This window comes from Glycine soja, chromosome 8 (assembly GCF_004193775.1).
Source record: "Glycine soja cultivar W05 chromosome 8, ASM419377v2, whole genome shotgun sequence".
NCBI lineage: Eukaryota > Viridiplantae > Streptophyta > Magnoliopsida > Fabales > Fabaceae > Glycine > Glycine soja.
The window spans coordinates 7,036,446-7,061,289 of NC_041009.1; the positions used below are offsets into that span (position 1 = coordinate 7,036,446).

The following is a 24,844-nucleotide window of genomic DNA, read 5'->3' on the forward strand; positions in this document are numbered from 1 at the left end:
CTACCATAAGTAATAAATTGTTATGATCCAAGGGATAAACTTGAATTAAAAGCAATTGAAAGCTGAATTAATACATATTAATTCTTAACTATAATAGCATGTGTATACAATCATTGAGTAGCTAGAGAAAAAGTTATGAAGTATTGAAGACACATTTATAGTTTTCTTTATATAGAGAGAGGTTGGGACATGGAGAACAAACACTACAATTGTTGCTAGTGTTTTCATGGCAATCGCGTGTTTGTGAATCAGAATTTATCTTTATTAAAATAGTGATAACAAAAAGTTTCTCTATAATTATAAAATAAATTACAAAATGAAAGTTTAATTAATTAGGAGAAATTGAAAGTACGTAATTATAAATAAAAAGTCATAATTGTTTATAATTATTTTTATATTTTTAATTATTGACGTTGTTAATATTTCCATAAGAAAAAGTTTAATAAGACACCATATGATTTTTTATGATATATAGTACATGAATGTATATTGATGACCGACAACATCCGAATAATATTGGCAAAATTCCTATATGTACTAATGCAGTAATGCTATAAAATTATGTTTACTAGATTAATATTATCTTACTGAAGATAGATCATAAGTTTAAGCTCTCATTCGTTTTTTTAAAGATGAGGTAAATATAAATTTTATAAATATTTTTTGGAGTTCAAATATTTTTTTTCTACTTAAAAATGCCATCTCTTTCCCCACCTTTACCTATATATATATATATTATCAAGTATATGTCTAATTGAAAAAAATAGAAATTACAATATGATGACTGCAAGAGTCAGATTTGTATTGAGATTGACCCCACTTATATTGCAACAACTCATGCTATAATGCATCCAAATGGACATAAATCATATTCTTCGCTGAAAGTGCTCGTACATCTACTGATCTACCATTCAATTCATCAAAATGGATAGATATGCGAAAAATGCTCATTCTGAACACAGATAAAAAATAAAAGTATAATTCTCATTCATAAACCGTCCGGATATTACAGCTACATACCGTTGGTGCGATACAAATAGGTTGAGGCATATTTGACCTTTATTTTTTCGATTTAACTCTTTTAAAATAATGATATTACACTTTACGATGTAAAATTTAAAAAAAATAGTTATTAATTATAAATCAATTATTAATATTATAATTAACTTTAATTTTTATTCCTTTATATATATATATATATATATATTTGATTTTATACCAATTTTTAATTATTGATTTTTTATTAAAGATTATAAGTATTTTAGAAGAGTCAAATCTTTTTTTTTGTCAGTTACACACTGACCTCTTGATGAGATTTTACTTGGGTTCCAGGCCAAGCATTCATTTATGCACATATATCGAGTCAAGTGTTTGCCTTTATGTCTCAGACCATGGTTTCTCTTCTTGTTTATGGATAAATTTTGCAAACAATAAAAAATATATTTTATGAATAATTTGGGAATTAGAATCAAATTCTTCTTAAAGGCTCAAGTCTAATAAGTGCATGTTTACCTTCTGCATAATGTTTTACTGTACTATTATTGTTGACTGATCAAAGTGTTGGAGTATTAATTACACCTCTTCTTGATGCAAATACTTGATTAAATCTTAATCACCTCAAGTCCATGATTAAATCTTGCAGCCTCAAGTTAAAGATGGATTTATGATAGCTTATTGCTTATTTAGTTTTCCAAGAATTGACTCAGATACTGGAAAGTTTTTCGCAGCTCCAAAAGCAGAAACAACATATCTTGGATTCTTGATATGTATGTAATACTAAGGTATAAGATTGATATAATAATATATATGTTTAGGTATAGAAGAACTTACTTGGATTCATAATAAACTGATATGTTTTAGAACCTTGGTTTCCATTTTAAACCATAATTGATTACTGGTCTTCTTTTGTTTTTTTAGTTTGTTTGGTTGAATTGTTAAGTTGCTTTCTTACATAAACATATGTTCCTGATATCAGAAACCAACATATAGCTATCCGACATATTACTAGTGTATGGATTCGTGGTCGTTGCAGCTAGCTAGTAGATGACTAGACATTGCTGTAATCACTCTTTCACGCGGGCCATTTATGTTTGTATGATGATAGCACGAAGCACCTAGACATTTTTTTCCTTTCATTTATTCATGCAATGTTGTAATCATCCAGTAATCCACACAAGTGTAATTAAAAGCTAACTACTAATCCATCGAGATCCATTTAAGGGATTCACTTCTTTCATTAAATGTTTTTTCATATGCATGGATTAAGGATCGAATTCATAATCATATATTTAAGGAATAAGATTATTTACTAATCATGTTTCATCTTGTTGATTGATGTGTAATTTAATTATATATGAACACATAAATTTAAATTTTAGGTTAAGTTTGATAAGTCATTTTAGTAATTTATAAATTAGTTGAATTGTTTATGATGAGTTGATTTGGTTAAAACAAGTATGCTTGGCTTTAAAAGTTTATTTAGTATCTTTTAAATTATTTTATGTGTAAAATACTAATAATTACCAGAAACACATTGTGTTAGATTATCAAAAAGAATTGTAGGAATACTTGTGGATCTATAATGTTTGATCAAATAAACACAACAGAATCTGAATTCGTAGATAATTTCTAATTTATGCACTCTTTTTATGATTTGTTACTAAATGTTATAGAAACAATGAATAACTAGCTAGTAACATAATAGGTGATTTCATGGTTCTTCTTCAATTGGAACCTTTTTATACATTAATAGGACTTTTGTAACTCTTCAAATGGGAGAGAAAAGATAAATTATGTGTGACAACTCGGTATATTGGGAGACCATAGTCTTTTTATAGTGTCATAATTTAATAGGGTTTCCATTATTTCCTAATGGATCTACACTAACATCTACTCATTTAATTCATATCATCTGATTTAGTTGTCTAACGAGTTCACTTAATTTGATCACATAAAATAAAATCCATTAATAATAAATAGTTCACTTATTGTTTTAGTTTTGTTCTTCAAGATACTGATATATTCAATTAGTATGACAACACTATTACTCAGACATTTACATATACGTATACATATTGTTATACTAATTAATCAACATAAACGTTATACTAATTAATCAACATAAATAAAAAGTATGATGTCTAATTAAACATATATATGTTGTTTTTTAATTTTAAACTTACTTGAAAATATTTTACATATAGTAGAATATGCAATATAAAAACATAATAAATAAAAAAAATCTAATTAAAATAATTGATATTTAAATAAATAAATAAATAAAATATAAGAGTTTAAAATTAATCAAAAGGCTGAATTATACTTTCCAAAAAGATATTTCATCCATAAATTGAAATAAAAATTTATACAGATATATTATTACACAAGCATGTCTATTTTTAATATTTTACATTTATTAACTATTTCAACAAATAATTTTATTTAATACGTATAATTTAATAAGATAATTTAATCACTCTCAACTTTCACCTAATAATTTTCAACTAGTTAATTAATCACTAACTTTTCAATTCATTAAACTTTCATCTATTTCTCTTTTCGAATACGGTCTAATGATGTCCGCATATGCACCACGTGGTATGTTATGTTATTCCATTTTCTCTCTCGTTCTCTCACTCTCTCTTCACATAAACTTGTATTTCTCTTTTCATATTTTATATTTTATTGAAATTTTTTTCTTTTATAAATATTTTCCTAAATTAAATTCCAAATGAATTTTGAGTTTTAGTACATGTCCAGGTTATAGTTATTATTTCTTTATAAAGATTTTTTTAAATAATATTTATTGCTAAAATATAATAGGCTTAATAGCAGGTCAAATTCACAAATCTGGAGAATAATTCATAAATATCTCCGTCACAAAATAGAAGAGGGTGAGAAACAAAAGGAAAAAAAATGACAAGCTTGAGAAGATTTATAAGCAAAGAAAATGCTCTTTGCAATTTTCTTAGGCTCGATGCTGGTCTTGTTGCAGCCATGGTGTTACTGTTGTCGGTAGGCATGGCATGTTTGTTATTAAAGGTGGTCTCACACGAAGAAGAAAAAAAGACAACAAGTAGGGGTTAAAACGGATCAGACTAGATATGTCTGAATTGAATTTATTTATAGAGTGTTTAGACTACAGGTTAAAGCTTGTCAAACGGAGAAATACACTTTTTAATGCACAAAATTTAGAAGCAAGCATTTTGTCTCATTGTTTGAGAGAAACTAAACACGAGTTACATACCTAACTTTTATCCAAACACACCAGATAGTTAAAACTTTTAAAACAGATAAACAAGCTGGTTACTTATATCCGGTAATTTACGTAGAGACACACACTTAGGGTGTGTTTGAATTGCAATTATCACACATTAACCCATCCAAATGGAAAAGCTTCTATCTTGATGAGATGAACGGACGGTTTTTAGACGTTAGAATGAAAATCCAAACACACTTACTACATGTTTGATTTTTAGTTAAAATTGTTTTGACATGTGTTATAATATAAATGTAATGGATAAAAATAAAAACAACAATCATGACTTTTTGGCATCGAGTTTTTAAACATTGCACTTAATTTGGTACTTGATCACCTTAGGTAGAGCCAAAAAATAAAGTATAAATCAGCAGGGTACGAAAAACTTGTGTTGCTATCACAGTTTCCTGAGTTATTGAAGGTGCCATGGATTAGAATGATAGCCCCTGAAATACGCATTGCTGTTAAAAACTAGTTGAAAGATAAAGGATTCTTGTACCGTAGCTATCTAGAGAATATATACAGAGCCAAAGTCTTGGAGCGTAGCAATCTACCATTGAGAGCCAAAAAGGGAAGGGTTGCATTAAAAGGTGGGGTAAGAGGTGCACGTGGTCCAAGCAGACACTAGATATCATTATCAGGGTAACCCTGTTGGATTGGAGCACCCTCTTCGCTTTTGCTTTGGTTTGAATTGTCAAAGAACAATCACCAAACCACACACCCACTTTTCCTTCCTCCTTTTCTGATACACTATAAAGCTTTAATTAATCTAAGATATACATACATGAATGTACCAAAGATAAACTCAAATTGTAGTTTCTTAAAGTTTTATATAAAAACTTGTAAACTAATTGTGGTTCTTAAATAAGTTGATTTTATTTTAATATCTTTTTATGCACTCATTTTTAAATTCTTCTGACTGTTTATTATTATACCTAGACTTGTATACCTATACTCTACAATGCATTAGTAAATGTATTTTTCTATTCATATATGATGTTAATTACGTAGAGTTTATTAAATATATTATTACTTAATATTTTGGTAAAGAAATAGTTAAAGGATTATACTTTACACTAACAGTTAATATAATAACGGATAGCTTATATTATTTTATAATTATATATACTCTTATTTTATTATTATTTCAGAATGTAGTAATATAATAATTTATATAATAAAAATATGAATAAAGATAATTCTATTTTGATACACTGTTAGACTATAACTTTTTGCACTGATTACAAATCATCTTAAATAAGACCGGCTAGAGTAATTATTACAAAACTTTTATGTGTAAAAATTAATTAAAATTTAAAAATATAAAGCATTTATAATTTAATTTAATTGATACACTTTATAGTATCATATTTTTAACAAATGATACTATAACAATATTATAATAAATAAATTAACAGCAGAAAAAACTAAAACGAAGGCAAAGTATGTATGAAATATAATGTCAAAAAACTTATTTGATGTTTTCCGGTTACAAATTAGGTAAATTTTACTTTATACTGAAACTGCCATACTGGTTCATTTCTGATTTAAATGCATGTTCATTTATAGTTATTTTTTCCCTCTATTATCTAAAAAACATTTATAGATATTTTTTACAACTATAATACAATACCATTTTATAGTTAAATATGCATTGGTCATAAAGTTAAGCAACCTTCGTGTCTATCATGGTACAAAAAGTAGTATGAGTTTGAAATTAAAAATTTAAAACTTAATAATAAAGTCAAAAAATAAAGGTCAATATTATAATTGACTCTAAGGGAAAGCTTAACCTAATTTTTCTTTCTTTAAAGTTCGACCGCACCAAAGTTTCTCCCGAATCTCCAAAGAGAAACGTCCAATTTTGAAATGAGTTATAATTTTATAATTTATACTTTTTAATTTCTAATAGTTGGAGAGGGATTATTTTAGTTCCTATAATTTATTTTAATTTTTTTAATCTCTATAGTTTAAAAGTGATCTTTTTAATTTTTATAATTTGTATTTTTAATTTTTTTGTAGTTTTTATAATTTGAAAGTGATCTTTTTAATTCATATAATTTATATTTTAATTACCTTTTAGTCTTTATTACAAAAAAAATATAAAAATAATTAGCTACAAATTTATTATAAATTATCAACTATTTTTTTTACTACAAATTACTTGTTAATATTCTTGTAATCAATTGTACTTGATAATATTACTCATAATTTGATGATAAAGATTAAAAAGAAATTAAAATATAAAGTATATGGACTAAAAAGATCACTTTCAAATTATATAAACTAAAAAAAAATTAAAAGAAAAATGACAAGGACTAAAAAGATCATTTTAAAAATAAGAACTAAAAGAGAATTAAAATATAAATTATAAAAATTAAAAAAATCATTTTCAAACTATAAAAACTAAAAATTAAAAATGATAAAACTATAAAAATCAAATAAATAATTATTAAAAAATTTAAATTTAATTTTTGAATATAAAAAATATAAAAAATTAATTTTATTATTAAATTTGTGAGATTATTTTATTATTAAGTTATAATAATTAAAGAATAACCTAAAATTATGAAAAATGATCCACAAACTTTTAACTTATAAGCACATTTTGTGGAATTTTTTTACGGAGTTTCAAGTGTCCTTGTTTAAGGAAAAATTATCCACAAACGCCCAATTGTTACACTTTGAAGACAATCCTTAAAAAAAATAGAAATGTTTAAAATTTGAAAGAGTGGCATGGATTCCATGCTATTTTGCACCTTAATTAATGAAAAAGCTACTGTACCAGCCCTATGCGCTGACACTGCAACCCTCCCTCGTCTCCTGTTAAAAGCATGTGCATCTTTAGAGCCTTGTGTGCGTTTGTTTATGTTGAGAGTGACGAATGCCTGTCCACTACCATTTCAACTGTGGCACTGAAAAACATGCCGTGTTTTTTTTCCTTATTTTTATATATATGCATTTAAAAGGATCGCTTATGCAATGAAAACGACCCCTCCCTCTTCCACCCTTTTCTCCCTCTATTCCTTTTTGTTTAGCCCCCCCCTTTGGTTTTGGTTCCTTTGCAGAAAAATAAAATGGTCCCAACCCATTGCTATCATTCACCCGGATGAATGTCACATATCATTCATTTAATATTTACCAAAAGGATCCATCTGTACAAGGCAACCATTTTTTTTATCTTCATAAATAAATAAATAATTTATATATCTTATTTAACCAATTAAGTTAAATCCTGTTAACTTGTATAAGGCAACCTGACATGTATCCATAACATAGTACTACTTCACTCCTATAACATTAATAACATTTAATGTCTTCATTTTTTTCTGAAAAAATAATACTAATAAACAACTCTTTTTTTTTTCCTCACCACATGCATGCATTGCCTCTAATGTGTAATCCGAAAAATCCATATATACCGGGTATTTCCAATTATAATCATTAACCAACCCTGGAAGAGATATATCCTTTCTCTCGTTTCAATTTTTTCTTACTCTAATCCGGAATTAGAATCTACATTAATTGCTGTTTAAATGACTTGTTTTCTCGTTACAATTTAAGCCACCAAATAATTAAGTGGAATCCAGCCAGTATTTTGAATTAATATGTAGTTATTATTATTGAAGAGAAATAATATACAGTACCCCTCTAATTACAATAATTGTAAAAGTTGCCTTTCATTTATTAGGTTAGACACAAGGGTAAAGCTAACTTTGCATGGTCTTGAGTTTTAATTTTCATATAACTAACAAATGAAAGGATGAATGTGTCAAATGATCATGAAAAACAAGTTACAACTCACCTTTAAACAAAGCTTCAACATTCAGACTCTCAAACTCATAAACACTGCATCTCGATAAAAATATTATAATAAAGAATATGAACTTTCTTTAAAATAAAACAAATTTCACCTAGTCTAAGAGAGAAGAAAACATTAAAGAAAAAAATGAATAAGAAAAAAGAACAATATAACTTCATGTAAACTCCTGCAATATCATCATCACATCATATCATATCTTTCCCTTAGGCAGAATAAAGCTTGTCTTTTCTTTCTTTTCCTAGCACAATATTGTGTTCTGATCACAGTATATGTCATTCATTCTGCTTCTCCTTCTGTGGTGGCTGAGGACATGTAACTCATCACAATGGAGGTTTCTTCTGATGATGGCACCCCAACAGTTGAAGACTGAAACTGTTGCTTGCAAGTATGACATGTTATTTCCATAACAGTGGAACCTATCTTCTTGATGGCTTGCTTTCTCAGCTCTTCAGCCCTTGAAAGTTCAGCTTGTGCTTGTTTCCTTATCCTTTTGGCATTCTCAAACTCAAGTTCAGCTATCTCAATTTGACGTTTGGCCTCTCTTCTAGCCTCTTCTGCATAAGCCTTTTCTGCAATGGCCAACTTGAGTTCCTCTCCTGCAAACTCCTGCAACCTTGCCACTTCCAACGTGGAATAGTCACTCACATTGTTATTATTATTATTATTATTCCTTTCAGGTGGGCTCCTATGTGCTTCTGAACATGCTCTCTCTGGTGGTTCACTACTATTCCCTTTGTCGTTACTACATGAGCCTATTGAAAGTTTCAAGCCATAGTTTTCCTTTGTATTTCGTTTTGCTTGAGAGTTTGTTGAGGAGGGTAAGAGCTGAAGTTCTAAGTTATGCGAGGTAGTGGACTTGTTACCGTGTATCTCTGAAGTTAATAAGACTGTTGTTGTTGCTGGTTGTTGTTGTTGTTCAGCTGGTTTTGGCAGTACTGGAAGTCCTTGCAATGGTGGGGCTATGCTAAAATTTGCCTCACTAGAGGGACTTGCGCTTGAAGCTGTTCTTGAAGAGCATGCTGGTTGAAGTGCTTGTAACTCTGGCCGGTGCTGCCGGACAGTGCATGCATCTTGGTGTTCTATGAAACTCTCCACCCTGAAAAGGACAAACGTTTAGGTAATTAAAATAGATTACATTATGATATATGTGCTGTGGCTTCATCTTGTTGTCTCTGAATATATAATTGGCTAGGGAAAAAAACTTGGTCAAACAAGGATATATATGTATGAAAACCTTGTTAATATGTAAGTGTTTTAAAAACAAGCATGAAACTACATAAAAAATAATTAATCAAAGATCTGGTTCTGGTCCATAAGGATTCTGTGGTCATGTTTAAATTGAATAGTGCAATAAAATAAAATAACTCAGAGTGATCTAATTAATGGAGTCTTCATAAGTTCAAAAAAAAAAAAGAATGAAAAAAATTAAACTTTTCCCTCCTAGATATGGGTTTATTTGGGTCTTTGGTTTATCAATAGAAGTGTGGATATAGAACTCAAAAGCTGTCATAGAACTCTTAGTGCAAAGCCAGAATGAGATGGATTGAGTGTATGTATGCAATATATTCATAACATGATGCTTAATTAAGACTTTGAAAATTTTCAACTTACATGTTTTTGAAGTTGCAAACTAGAATATTAATATATTAATAACCTCTAGAAGATGGGAAATCTTTCACATGAAAGGTATCTGAGATTCGAAAATTTTGTTTCTCTGCACCATCATCCTTGTACCTAGAATTTTAGGGTTTGACCATAATCATGTAGTATAATTATATATATAATTTAAGTAGTAAAATAATAATAATAATCATTGTTATAGTAGTAAATTGGTTTCTGTTATTGAGAGCAAAAACAATTGCTGAGCAGGGGGCTGAATCTGAGGAGCAAAAAAAAAAACACAAAAACCAAGAAAGAGAGAGAAAGGTGTGAACTTGGAATAATGGACAAGAAACACCACACGCAGGTGTATGTGTGAGAACTGAGAAGCGGGGATTATTAAGAGGGAAAAGAAAACAAAATACAAAGAAAGTAATTAACCTGGAAAAGACACGGCCACAGTCACAGGAATGGCCCCTGGTGCCACAGGTTTTGATGTGAGCCTTGTAATCAGATTGAACAGCATACCCTTTGGAACACTTGTCACAGACCCACTGCTTGTGATTGCTGTGCTTCCTTCTGAAGTGCTTCTTGATTCCCACAAGGTCCCCAAGGGCATGGCAAGGGTCATGGTGCAAACAAGTTGGCTCAGGGCACACAAACACCCTCTTCTTCTGATGCCCCCCTTGTGCTGTTTCCCTCTTTAGCAGCTTCCATGGCACCTTGTGCCTCCTCCTGTGCATTTGAAGATTCTGGTCCCTCTGGAACCCTTGGTTGCAGATCTCACACACGTATCTGTCAGATTCCAGCAAGGTGGTTGGTGAGAGAGACACAACCTCAGCATCTGGATCTGCTAAGAAGAAAAAAGAAATTAACTTTGGAGAGAAACCCAAAAAAAAAAAAATAGCTTGAAAGTTGAAAAACTTGTAACACAACATCCTCTATGTAAAAGGAAAAAACTTTACCGGGTGTGCCTGCGGGTCTTCTTTTCCTTTTGTTGTTAGCCACCCCATTTTCAGATAATGCAAAGGCGGCATCAGAAGAAGATGGTGCACCAGAATTAGAAGCACTGCAATTGTTGTTGTCTAACATGGGTGGAAAAATATTTGTGCTTTAATTTGAGGACTATATGTTAGCACACGATCAAATTCTCAAAACTAGTACAAGTGGTGAGAGGTTGGAATAGCGGGGTTTTCAGCTTTACTCGTATGGAAAGATGATGATGAGGAGGAATGATAGTGGCACAACTGAAGGAAGAAAGAAAGAAAGAAAGATAGAAAAAGAGAGAGAGAGAAAAGGTATTGCTTTATGTAATCAGCTTTCTTTAAGGCTTTTTTTTGGGGCTAGCTTTTTCTTTGCCACGAGCTTTCTTGCTTTGTTGTTTCATTGACCCCTCACCTCGAGCAGGTAAGGTTGAAGGCAAGTCTTGTTTATAAAGCTCCCTCTATAGTGAGAGAGAGAGATTAAGGGGTGCATGTGTCATGTGTGTGTGTCTTTTGCTTGGGGCTGACCCAATCTAATCAACGTTTGGTTGAAAGTTAGAGCCCCCACACGCGGAATTTTGGACAGGAACAAAAAAAACATCCTCATCTCGGATCCATCCAACCACATAATAAGAAGAAAACAACAGCATAGTCATTATTTGGTTCATGGCACTGTAATTTGCTTGCATGAATATATATCATGTCGGCCAAGGACCCCGTTAACGTTATGCGTGTTGCGTCACCTCATAGATCATATCATACACTCTCACGTGACATGTGCGTGCCGTGACCAACTCTATATAGTGTGGTATAATGAAAATTCAGTTACCAGCTGCATTGGCCAACCAATCGGGCGCCAGACTCAACACTTCCACCGATTTTGGAGTGAAAATATATTATAGAGATGTTGTGCTGCATCCTAGTGTAAGGAGAATGCCAAATCAGCCACACCACTTCCAACTAGTAAAAATGCAAGTTAATTAATCAAATCATTACATCAATATATATATATATATATATATATATATATATATATTCTTCTTTTTTTATCGTTGATGTTTTTATTTTATTTTCTTATTGTTTGAGTTTGTTATAAATACTAAATTAGTATATATGTTATTGAATTTTTCGTATTTGAGCTTTCCTATATTTTTTGCTATCTTTTGTATTTATTTTTTTTCTATTTTTCTTTTATGTTTTTACTTTTCTAAAATTACGTGAGTCAACTCACATAACCTATCAACCTATGGTGGCTTGAGCAGTTGAGCTAAATTATATACTTTTTTGTCACAGAAAAGTGAGCCAAATTAAATTAACTCACTTTTTAAACAATTCATAATAAACCAACTCAAATCGCCCGAATCAACTTCTTATGGCACCCCTAATTTTGAAACTATTTCTAATTTTCTATACTCAGTTCTTTTCGACAAGCTGTATGTTATTCTATCGTGGCGTCATTTGGGCCGGAATATTGCAAGACACAAATTATGCCACGCGTTCAAATCGAAATAGAAGCACTTCAACTTGAGAAAAAATTTCTTATATAAAAAAAAAACTTGAGGAACTTTACCCAACATGTGCATGGTAATATTTTCCTGCCCTAGTCAGCTAAAATGTCTTCTTTATTTGTAATCCAAGCCACTACTCTTCATTTTGTATAACTCGGGAAATAAAAAAGAAAAAGATAGATGTGATTAAAATTTACTAAAAATCAATGGTAGTTTTGATAGATAAGTCAAAATGAAGGGAGGACACTCATTTACTCGAGTTAAAAAGTAATGTCTATCATTCGGACAAATTTTGTTTTTTGTTTTAACTAAAATGGTGTAATGTACTTTCTAAATTACGTAAGTTTTATATTTCTCTAAAATTTTAGATTTTACTCTTTTTAAAAAAAAATCATTTTAAGCTTTTTGTTTATAGCCATTAATATTAGTTTTTGTGGGTTAAATTTGTTTTCCTTTTGATACCAATTTTAATCTCTCACTCAGCAAAAAAAAAAAAAACATTTTTAATCTCCAAGAAACTAATATTGACGACTAAAAATAAATAACAGACTAAAGATGAGCAAATATTGGAAGAGACTAAATTAGGAAACTGAAATTTTATAGAGATGAAAGTTTTATTTAACATTTCGAACTGGATCAAATTGGTCCATATATTTGTCTAAATTTATTTAATTTAGAGGAAAAAAAATACTGGACCAAATAGGTTGAATAGTTTTTGGGTCAATTTTTAATAAGTTTATTCCACCTGATGTGGCGGCGCCAAATTGATTTGGCTCTATTCTGACCTCTAACTTTAGATCCCGGTTCGGACCAACTTGTTGGGTGACCAGACCAATTTTATCAGCTCTATTAGCGGCAAACCGAATGTTTAGTAACAACAATTTCTTGTTTCTTGCTTCTCACACAACATGATACTTGAATATTTAAAGCTCTCTCTACTTGTCAGGGTATTTTACATTTAGATCAATTATCTACATCTACGTTAGTCACAATTTTTTCCATACAATGACATTACAGAATATTTTGCAAAACATGGTTATTTTTAAATTGAAGAATATATTTTTTCTTGCATATTTTCGTGGATTATCGCCAGTTGGGACGTTTCAGTTGAGTCTTTTATGTAGTTATAATTATAATAAATGATAAAGTACTGTATCACGAAAACCAAATCAATCATTTCTATCATTTTTATCCTTATCCAAATCTCTCTTCAACACCACTCTGGTTTCGTCTCTTTCAAGTTTCAAGCTTCTCAGATCAGGGCCTATGCCTAAACAAGCACGAAAATAAAAATCACCAGTGCATCCAAATTTTGAATTACTTTGGGGTCAGAGAATAATACCCTTTTGTCAGATTCAACTACTGTGGTGCCTATTTGCATCAGGCACCCTATTAAAAGGACCGATTTAATGATGTGAAGCTAACTTAATTTTACCTTCTTGTCGTTAACACCATGTGAAAAGAAGGATGAATGTGACGTTCAACCTTGCATGCGCTATTTTTTGTGTCTTTAACACTATCCTGAGAAATGATTGGCCATATATACATTTCAACTTATTTATGGGATTGTGTAAGGATGCTAGCTTCCTTCCTAAAATGTTCAAGAATATAAATATATAACCTCTTTTGATTCTCATGCATGTAATGAATTATTGAATTCAATTCATTTGTCCTGCAACTATATATATATACTCCTCTATATTTGAGTCAATCGTGTATTTTAGACTAAGGGATTTAGGCATCCTATTTTTTCTTTGAAGTCCTTTCAACATCACTTTTAAGCTCTCCAATACTACAAATCCTTCAATTTTTCTTGTGTTTTCTGTTGACACATTCTGCTACTGTGTAAAGTGTAAACTAGTTTGGCTGCTCTTCCACTTAGCTTTGGTTTTTGTCTCGTTCATGGAATTATTCTTGATTTCTTGCCTTGACGCCCTTGAAGCTTGACATGTTTTACGTGGGACTTCACATCACGCTTGTATTCCAATAATTTCCCCATGTTTTCCTTTCTATGTATGCCTCTTGTAGCTCTTGCGTCTTGTTGCTGTTATAACTCCTTGCATTTGTCCCTCCCTCGTTCCGTATGTATGTGAAAACAAAGAAGCCAAAGCCACACATATTGGCCTTCCTCATTGTCATTGAACTATATGATGAAGCTTCAAGAATCTTGTATCACATTTCCTAATTGGTATAATATTTCGATACAACACTTATTGGATACTTCTCATCTCACTCTATTTTTCTTTTCTTATCACGGATCATATTTACATTTTTCTTCCTTTCTCTTTCTTGGTGTCTATTATTAGAATGTAGGTGTCTTCCAAACATTATTCATTTCAATAACACAGTCACACACGTGCGTTCCAATAATTCCTTGAGCCATCATTGCTACTATCCCAGTGTGTTGTTTACCCATCCATATAGGTCAACTTAGGCTTATGCACAGCACAATGTTCCCGCTCGGACGCACTTTAACAGTTAAATATTCTGTTTTACTCTGCAAATGGATAGCAAATCTTAGAAGATAACGTATATAGAATATAGAATATAGAATAATTAAATTTGAATAGATCAATGCTCGGATTAGTTTAGTTACTCGTGCAATGGAATGATTATAGACTGCAAAAAAATTGTACAAAATAGAAAAGGAAGGAAAACCAAGACCTGGGACCCAACCTTTGAGCAAAGGAATCTCACCAAGGCTATTTCTTTTTGCCTTGTAAAACTAGAGAATCTCAATAAGATTACCCTTTTACTCGGCATTAGGATAGTAGGACCCAACTACAACGCATTGTCACGATGGCACACTGCAGTACCTTCAAAATCAATATTTCCATCGGTTTTAAAATTGCCCATTTGCAATCATCCTCTTATGATCTCTCCATTTTCCCCTTTTTTCAATGCATTTAATCTCCTTATTTCTTCTTTGTTATAGCTTTGAATCCTACCGAAATAAAACGATTTAAGGGTGTCACAATTAAAACACCTAAATTGTAACTAAAAAGATTAGCAAGTGTGGTTTGTTTGGTGTTTTATTGCACCTTATCCTCTGTTTTTTTGATAGACAAATGGTGGCATCTTCATTCTTCAACATAGGATCCATCTCAGGCTCTGAACTTTCCGTCATTCATATTGGCAACTAGCCTTTCGGAAACACTTTTTTGTGTTAATTGTTTGAAATTGGTTCCTCCGTATTATCATGAATCAAAATAAGTAACTCATTGGCCAACTTTGGGATATTCAGGTGGAATGGTAAGCTAGATTATGAAAAAGATATTCTATAAAATAGAAAGCCTTGCTCCCCGATCAATTTGACCTTATTTTGACCTTAACATGTACGAGTACATCGGGTCGCATACCAATTAAATAAATACATGCATGAAAAAATGAATGATAATACAAGATAGGCAAGGAAGAGGGGAGAACACGTACTTGTTAATTGGTAGATAAAAAGAACAAAAAGAGAGCATTCATTTAACAAGAAAACTGCACTTCTTTTTTTGAAAGAAAGAAAACTACACTAAGCAATCCCTCATACACATACCCAATCAAAAACCTTGGTGGAAGTAATAAAATCGACTAAAAAGTTCTGATCTTAGCATTGCCGCAATATGATAGTGATGTTGCTACATTGTAACTTGGTGGTCCTAACTTTTAATTGTGGAAAAGCTTTTACGGTCATGTGATAAGCTTGCGCTCACGATGGTAAGAGCCTCTTGAATATGTGAAGTTTGAGTTGAAAACCATTTTGCACTTCATTTCACTCATAAGTCCACTTAGACTTTTGTTAGACTTAGAAGACCACCTCGATAAAGTTCCAAGCATATTAAAACTTCCAAGTTGAAAATAAGTTTTGATTCAAAAGAAACCACATATTACCAGAAACTCGGATAATAATAAGAAGAAGAAATGGTTTTGATTGGGGGATGGACCTCTTCAACCTCAAGAGTCAAGTCACGTCAGTGGCCCATGAATTGGGACTGTTCGGCCTCAGTGCTGAGATTCAATGGCCCAACACCTCCTTGTGCCGAATTTCTAATTTTAGGAAAATATTTTTTTCCATAAATTTGGGCCAAATTTATTTTAGTCTCTCAATTTTAAAATTACTTAAATATTATCTTTTCCCTGCAATTTAATATTTTTTTCTTTTTTATCCTTGTAAAAAAATTTCGCTTTATTCCTTTCAAAATAAATATATTTTTTTATTTTTTATTCTTAAAGTGTTTTATATAGCGTTTGTTTTACTGTTTTAATTTTTTTTTTACTTTTCAGAGTATTATCTAAAAAGCTTTATGAAAAACAAAATAAATACATTTTACAAAAACTTAAACAAAAAAAAATAACAAGAACAAAAATGAAAAAAACACTAAATTACATAGACAAATAAAGTATTTAAACCTTTTAAAATAACTTCCTCCTATGTGACCCCTCCCTCTCCATGGGAGGCTTCCTTTCCACTCTAGGTAGTAAACTAAGATTCAATTTTTTTTTGCTATATGAGGTATTTATATTTAGTATCTAACAATTTCTCGAACATAATTTTCTAAAAAAAATTCTTGTGAAGAACCTTGTATTAAGTTTATAAAACTTAAACTTAATTATTTATAAAATTTTGTAAAAAATAAACAAGTTTATAAAGTTAAGCTTAATCTTATTTACATGATAAAGAGTTTGATTAAATATGAGTTTAGTTAGATAATATAATTTTACTCTATGTCTAATAAGATTTATATAAAAATTATTCAATAATAAAAAATATTTAAAAATATATATTAAAGATTATCTTATCAACGTTCTCTTGCAATTAAATGTTCAGAAAAATCTACTAGGATTGACCCAGTTGTAGGATTTGCCTGGTCTAATGCGACTTCTTCATTCGCAACTAACATGTGAATTATACAGTTACTGTGCTTCTTACCAATTTGAATGAAAAATTGGGGATATAATATGGATACTTATTATAGGAAAAGTACATGTGACTTCTTGAAAGATTGATTGCACGCTTTAGAGTTAGTTTGTCTAAGAGTTGTGAAATATTATTGAACAGAATCCAAGAAAGGGTTGTTTCCCACTTCTAGCTTGGTAGTATAGGGTGAGATTGGAGGAATTAGTGCTGCCATCTGCATGAGCTTCATCAATTACCATTGAGCTTAGTGAAGTTATCTTCCTATGGACCTAGGACACAATAATTATTCATGATTCACAAGGACTGCTGTTTTAGGAATTAGGACAACGGATAAGATTATGATTGAAGGGAGCGATTTAGACGTAGCGGGTTTATATGGCAATTGGCAAGAAGGGATGGAACTAAATTTGTACATCTTTGATTGAATAACTATAATGGGTATGCTTGACTTGTCATTTTTAATTTGGGAGATGACGTTCCATATTGCTAGTTGAGTTGAAACATTGATAGATATACATATAACTTCCTTGCTTCATTTTAGTTGGTGTGTTGAAAGGCAAGGTTTTAGGAATAATGGATGATTGAACAAGATACGAACTAATGAGGCTGGTAAATACAGTTCTATTTGTCTTAATGCATAAATACCTGCTACAAGCTGTGAAAATTCTGATCTGACTTTGACTATGGGGGATTTTTTTACCCATCTCCTTAAAAATGGTAGTTGTTTATTACATCTTTCCTTATAGGTATCATAGTAGAGGGAAATTTATTATAATTTGTGGCAATAAGTCCAAGCATTGGAAAAAAGAAATTAACACAGTTACTGAAATGATGCTCTTCTTTGGTCTTCCGCTAAAATGTCTCCCTCATCGGACTTGTTTTCTGTTACAGGTGTACTAGCCAAAACACTACAAATATAGGAGGAAGGGTGACCCTGAGTTTGTGCTAGATTTTGAAGAGATTTATGTTATCGATTCCAAAACCAAGTCAATTACCAGAGCCAAAGTTTTGGTAAAAAATTGTTTGTTAATTCTCAGTCTAGTTGCTTTTGGAATATTTTCTGCTGTCTGTTGCAACTATTTGTCTTCCAAAGTCATTTTTCTCAGCCTTGAATTTAGATTACCTTTATTGTTTAACTGTTTAACAATTTCTTTGTTAATGCTAGACATGGATTGTATTCATGGAAGTGCACCTTTGCTCAAACTTAATGTTCTTGCATATAGCTCTAGAATCTTAGTTAAAATCCTGTAAAATGCCATCACATGATGTTTACAAAAAATTAAAACTCTGGTTTAATTTATTGGATTCATGCCAAGTCCTTCAACTTCATTCCTTTTACTAGTTTCTTCTTCTATTAAGTTGGAGTTAAATTATTACCAGAAAAATCTCTATCACTGACTTAACTTTAATTGTTGATTTTTTTATAGGCTTAAATATAATTTTTTGGTTCCTATAATTTACTGTTTTTCTCACTTTGATATTTGTAATTTTTTTTTTAGTTTTAGTCTTGAAAAATGTGTTTATGTTTTTTTCCCCTTAAATTGCTTTAAATAATTTTTTGCACAGTGCAAAACATTTTTTTACTGTTCTAAATGTTATTTAAAATATTTTAAGGACACAAAATAAAACAAACATATTTTATAAAGATTAAAAAAATTACAATAATAAAAATAAAAAAATAAATTACAAGGACGAAAGATATATTTAAGTCTTTTTTTATAATTCATTTTTTCAAATATTAAAACAAAATAAAAATTATAAATTAAATAAAAACTTTTCTCTTGTTTTGGTGTTTGGAAAAGTAATTTATAAAAATATAAAAATCAATAAACAGTTGAGTTTTTTTTTTACTAAGAATTGATACCTTACACCTTCTATTAAGTAATTTTATTTTAGTTAACGCACTGTTTATTTACCTAAAATCTTAGTAATTTATTGATTTTTTATATTTTTATAAATTCATGTTTCGTAGCTTAAAGTGGATTAAATGAAGTATCCTTTGTAAGAAATAATTTTATTTCAGTAATCGAGTCAAATGTTTCTCTTCATTTTTTAAGTGTGATTCATAATAACACAAGAAAACAATATTGCACACCAATTCCACCATATTTTTATTCTAATACCTTGTTATCTCATATGATCTCACTAATTAGTCCTTAATATTACACCCACTAATTAATTTAATTCTTAAAATTATAAAAAAATTATTGTATAACCTAAAGCTACGAAGTTTGTATTATTTTATCCTTGAAACTACAACAATAAAGATAAAAATGATTTACATTTAGTAATTTCAAAGAATAAAATAACATTTTTGTAATTTCATAAACTAAATTAATTGATATTCGAATTTTTAGAGACTAATTTAGTGAACATATTACTAAAGGAGTGTTTTTTTATTAAGAAAAGAGGAATTCATTACATAAAAAACCTCTACATTTTTTTAAATTTTAATCTATTTAAAGTGGCTCAACTACTTCTATTTAAAGTGGCTCAATTATATAAAGTAACTTATGTTTTAATATTTTTAAAAATTATTTGAACGTATAACATTATTTATAAATAATTGCAATAAAAAAGAAAAATATTACGTTTGAGGAAGACATAACTAAACAAAATTTTACGAATATTATCCTTAAAATGATATTTAGTTAATATAAGTTGAAAGCCAAATACTAGAGTAGTATTTTCTGATCCACCTCTTGCGACTGGTATGATTGAAATATAGACATAGATTAGATTATAGATTTATCTCCAAATAAAATGATAAACCTTAAAAAGGCATTGAGATTGACATGAGGGAGTTACACATTCAATGGATTGAGACAATCTGGCATCAACAAGGCAAGTTCTATACAAAGCCCAACATATTTTTTTCTCCCAATTTTATGTTGTCCACATCGTCCTCTCTCCTAATTTTTTTAAATCCCTCTTTCTATATTCGTGCTGAGCAAAACTCAAAAGCTATATATATATATATATATATATGAATCTGTATTTTTGGACTTTTTCTAATTTCTGTAGTTATTATTAAAACGAGCGTGGCAAAGTATATTATATATGCCCATACATACCCTATTTTTTAGCACCGTTTCTCTCTCCCATTTCCTCTTCTCTCTCCTCTCTCTTCGTCTTTCTCTTTCTCTCTCTTTCAGATTTCTGTCTCTCTCATCTTTCTCTCTCCGGAAGGGCAAACCCTAAAGACCGTTTGCACCCACCAAGTAAGTTTTCTCTCTCCTATCTCTTATCTCTCTCTCTCTTTGCGCTTTCTCTTTCTCTCTCCCCTTCTCTCCCTCTCTTTCCTTAAAAATTTGAAATTGATGGGGTCCTTCTTCTACCGCTGAGCCTCAATATAAATCATTTGTGCTGTGAATTTGTTTTTCTTCGCCATTGCGAGCGAGATCTAGTCCCAAATTTCGGAACCCTAAAATGGGAATTGGGGATATGCACGTCTTTTGTGTGTGCTGTAATTGGTTTGTGTGGAAATGTAGGGATCGTAGTGGCGTTCAGATCGTGGGGTTTTCGTTTTGCGGCGATTAGATCGAGTAAGTTCCGATCTTTTTTACTCGGGAACGGTGAATCTGGACTTGTTTGAGCCTGATTTGAGAATTTGGGTTTGGTAATCTCAGACATTTTCAATTTTTTTGTTGAATTTGTGATTTTGGGTTGTTGTTATTTTCTCAATTTACAATTAAGCTGCATGCTGTATTGTCAATCTGGAATCTAATTTCCTTTTTGAAGTGATTGTTTGTGTTTTATTAGTTCATTGTATATGCTGCCTTGTTTGTTTAAGATTATTTTAATGATGGACATTGAGAGAAGAGGAAGAAGATGCAAAGGGCATGTTTTGAAACTTTATGATCCTTTGTTTTTGTGTTGTGTGTAGTTGTCATGGATGATGATGTGTTGAACATGCCCAATTGGGGTTATTACGAACCCTTCAGAGGGGGACATCTTGGCCTTCAGCTCATGCCTGGTATGACTGAACGGGACACAAAGCCATTTTTGCCTGGTCGGGATCCTGCTATGTTAATGGGTGCTAATGGAACTTTTCACCCTCGAGATTGCGTTGTTTCCGAGGCACCAATGCCATTGAACTATGTCAGAGATAGTTGGATAAACCAGAGAGATAGGTTTTTTCATATGCAGCAGCCCACAAATCCTAATTATGCTGTTCTTCCGGAGACATCAGGAGCTCCTAACTTGAAAATTATACAGCCACCCGATACGTCAAGAGATGAGAAAGTGGATAGAGTTGAAGAGGTCGTTGTCAAAAAGGAACTGGGCAAGTCGAAGAAAAGGCACACTAAGGGTGCTCTGTCGACTCCAAAAGCTAAGAAACCTAGGAAGCCGAAGGATAATAGCAATGTTCCAGTTCAACGTGCGAAGCCACCGAAGAAGACTATGGAGCTTGTAATTAACGGAATTGATATGGACATTTCTGACCTACCAATTCCAGTTTGTTCGTGTACTGGGGCTCCTCAGCAGTGTTATCGATGGGGTTGCGGAGGTTGGCAATCGGCTTGTTGCACCACAAATGTGTCAATATATCCTTTGCCAATGAGCATGAAAAGGCGTGGTGCAAGGATAGCTGGGCGGAAAATGAGCCAAGGTGCTTTTAAAAAGGTTTTAGAGAAACTTGCAGCTGAAGGTTATAACTTTGCTAACCCTATTGATCTGAAGACTCATTGGGCCAGACATGGCACCAACAAGTTTGTCACTATCAGGTAGATAGGTGCTCTGCTGAGACACATGACATTTGGTCTGTTTCACCTGTATATACACCTGTGTGATCTTTCACACAGATGTTGAGTTATTTGTTATCCAAGATTTTTCTGTCGTGGTACTTCTACCTAAAATTTGGATATTCCGGTTCTTTTGTTCTTTTTCCCTCTTCGGCTTTTATGTGATAAGGGACAACCATGTTATATGGCATCAACATTTTATGTAGATGAGTTATAACTAGACAGACTAGCTTTGGATAATTCTCCTTCACATTTTAATTTAAACTTGTCAAGATTTTTCGATGCTATGATTTTTTATGGATCAATTTTTCATCATTCCTTTGGCTTATTGGTTTTTTAATTACACATTTGTTTCTTTGACTTTGCCCATCAGTTTTTTTAGTTGTGTATGGTTCATTAACAATCCTATAAGTGGATGCGACTTGAAGTGTGCTTCATTAGGCGTGCATAATCTTTCAGTTGCAGTTCTTGTAGACCTTGGTTTTACCTAAGCCTGACAAGTCCTTCCCATGTTTTAGAGGTTGCATGATGGTGGTAAGAGCCTATTCCTCTATTATAGTCACAACCTCTATGATATCAATGAGATTAAAACCTGGGACTTGTAGGATAGGGATTATTGCCAAACCATTGTATACATGTGGGTTAATTCAGTGGTGTTCTCCATTGAATTAGTCATGTATTCTGTTTCTTCATGATTCTATACCATTTTACGGCCTTCATATTTATCTATTTCTCAGTCCTGTTTTGATCAGTCTAGAGGCATAATGGGAAATAATTGAATTAAGAGCTTGTTCCCTAAAATCTGCTTGAGCTATATCATTTGTACCGGAAGCTGAAATTTTTTTCAAATTTATTTTCTCCCCATAACACAATTGGAAGGCAAGAATCATGTCTGAGATGCCTTGTGATTCTGCAGTCCAGCAAATTTTCTATACCTTAAATTTTAAAGTATAACAATGAGTTGAATAAATGGAGACAAGTGGCATGATTAGATACCCGCGATCTTTTTACTCTGTATAGAATGCCAATTGCCCCTTATTTTAGTTAGCTCATGTGAGGCAGTAGTGGCATTAAGTCAGCTAATACCAATTCAAAATTCGGAAGTTGGTCTTCTTAGGTTGCCATTTTAAATAGCTATCTTTCATAGAGAAATACTAATAACGTGTTGGTAAATAGTTGGCAATGTTGGCCAAAAGTATAGACTCATTCTGTAAATAGGAAAGCTTTCGGCTACATTTATGCCCTGTTTGTAGGGAGGAGAGGAATAGGGTAGATGGAAATAAAGGATTAGTGAAAATGGATGAGAAATAATGTAGAAATTAAAGGTATTTGGTTAAAAAAGAATAGAGAATAAATGAGTGAAAATAGGTGACAAATAGTAATTTTATCGATTTGTGCCAAACAAGTTAATAGAAATGATGGAAAAGGTTTTTGACCCGAAAAATTAAAAATGTAATTGAAATAGAGGAGTTGAAAGAAGATTATGATGCCTAACAAAACAAATGGTAGGATAAGCCCAGTTTTTTTTAGAGGGAGAGGCTTTTTTAGTAGTTTAAATTAAGAGTCAGTTATCTAGTGGCTAATAAAGAGCAGTAATTTTTTTGAGTGGGAAATAAAAAAAGAGAGCAGTAATTTAAGAGTTAATAATCTTATATTTCTTTCGCTCTTCCCATCATAATTGAATGTCTTAAAACATTTTTAAACGATTTATCATTTCAAGCAACTGTATTCAGATTTTGTTCTTTGACATTTCATTGTTAGACTCACCTTTTATCCTTTTAAGAGCGTTTACACGTGATTGTTCGTTCGGTGTTAGCTCGAGATTGCCCGTTTTCACGAAAAGAAATTTGTGATTCGACCCACGAATTGAATATCAGCAATCTTATGTGGTTGTGTTTTATTGATCAATTTTCTATGATTTTGTATGTGGTGCCTTTAACCATTTTATTGTCTTCTATATATGTGCCACATCAATCATAAAAAGGTTTCATAAAAAAAATGTAATATAGGGTTTACTTTTTTATTTTTTGGCTGATTATAGGGTTACTTTTATTCAACGTCCGTTTGCACGAAAAGTCACATGAAAAATAGGAAAAATAACAAGTGGAAATTATAATGCTAGAGAGGGGCTTTCTTCAGAAATTAAAGTTGCATTGGCATTTATCTCATGAGAAAAAGGCGATTCTTCCTATCAAAACTGTATAATCATGATTATAAAACGTTTTATGGGAAAACTACATCACGAGCTTTAAAAATTTCGCATTTTTAAGCATTGTTATTATTTCATTTAGTTCTTCCACCCAAACAGTTTATATGCTTTGAATTAATTTTGGGTTCCATTTCAAAATATATATATATATATATATATATAAAGTACTATAAGGAAATGTTCTTATTTAAAGGGTACTTTTCAGAGTTCGATTTTGAAGAAAATGAGAGGAGAATAAATTTTTTTATTTCTAATAAATATTTTCTAATTTAATAATTTTTATGGTTATTAGTATCTTTGTGAATTAGTAATTGGTCCACCATTCTTGAGAAAAATACTTAGTTATTCACAATTTTTTTTGTTGTAAATAAGATAATAAAATAATGACACTATTAACAAAAAAACTATAATAAATACTATTTTTTATTTTAAATATTTTTTTTGTTGATTCTAATGTGTATATATATATATATATATATATATATATATATTCAATGCTATTATTAATCAATAAATTTTATTTTTGCACGCATTATTGATGTTGATGTGTTATACTAAAAAAAAACATCATTTTGTTACCAATATGGTGATAATATACACAAAAAAAACATGAATGATAAAATTTTAAAAAAATTAGATGATAAAATTTACAAAATAATAATAGTTAAATGATAAAAATATACAATTAAATAAAAAATATAATATAAATGAAATATAAGACATATTTTTAGAGTTAAATTGTCATGTTTATTAGTGAAAATAAAGGTTTCTCATTGGTAGTTATTTCCTATTTTGGTGATGACATGATAACTT

The 24,844-nt window shown here is 30.8% G+C and overlaps 2 protein-coding genes across 4 annotated transcripts; one reads left to right on the forward strand and one right to left on the reverse strand.

Annotated features, from left to right (window-relative positions):
* Positions 1-8,035: 8,035 nt before the first annotated feature.
* On the reverse strand, positions 8,036-11,161 carry LOC114421537 (zinc finger protein SHOOT GRAVITROPISM 5-like). Its single transcript, XM_028387503.1, has 3 exons — positions 10,646-11,161; positions 10,122-10,530; positions 8,036-9,177 (listed from the first exon to the last, which is right to left on the reverse strand). The coding sequence occupies exons 1-3, from the start codon at positions 10,770-10,772 to the stop codon at positions 8,358-8,360; spliced, it is 1,356 nt and encodes a 451-aa protein (XP_028243304.1). The 5' UTR covers positions 10,773-11,161; the 3' UTR covers positions 8,036-8,357.
* An 8,993-nt stretch (positions 11,162-20,154) lies between these two features.
* LOC114421541 (protein BASIC PENTACYSTEINE2-like) lies at positions 20,155-22,123 on the forward strand. Of its 3 annotated transcripts, none has more exons than XM_028387509.1 (3): positions 20,155-20,298; positions 20,569-20,696; positions 20,964-22,123. In XM_028387509.1, the coding sequence occupies exon 3, from the start codon at positions 20,969-20,971 to the stop codon at positions 21,806-21,808; it is 840 nt and encodes a 279-aa protein (XP_028243310.1). In that variant the 5' UTR covers positions 20,155-20,298; positions 20,569-20,696; positions 20,964-20,968; the 3' UTR covers positions 21,809-22,123. The 3 variants fall into 3 exon arrangements, with proteins under 3 accessions (XP_028243310.1, XP_028243308.1, XP_028243311.1); XM_028387507.1 differs by having other exon boundaries at positions 20,569-20,622; XM_028387510.1 differs by lacking the exon at positions 20,569-20,696 and having other exon boundaries at positions 20,157-20,298.
* The last annotated feature ends 2,721 nt before the right edge of the window (positions 22,124-24,844 follow it).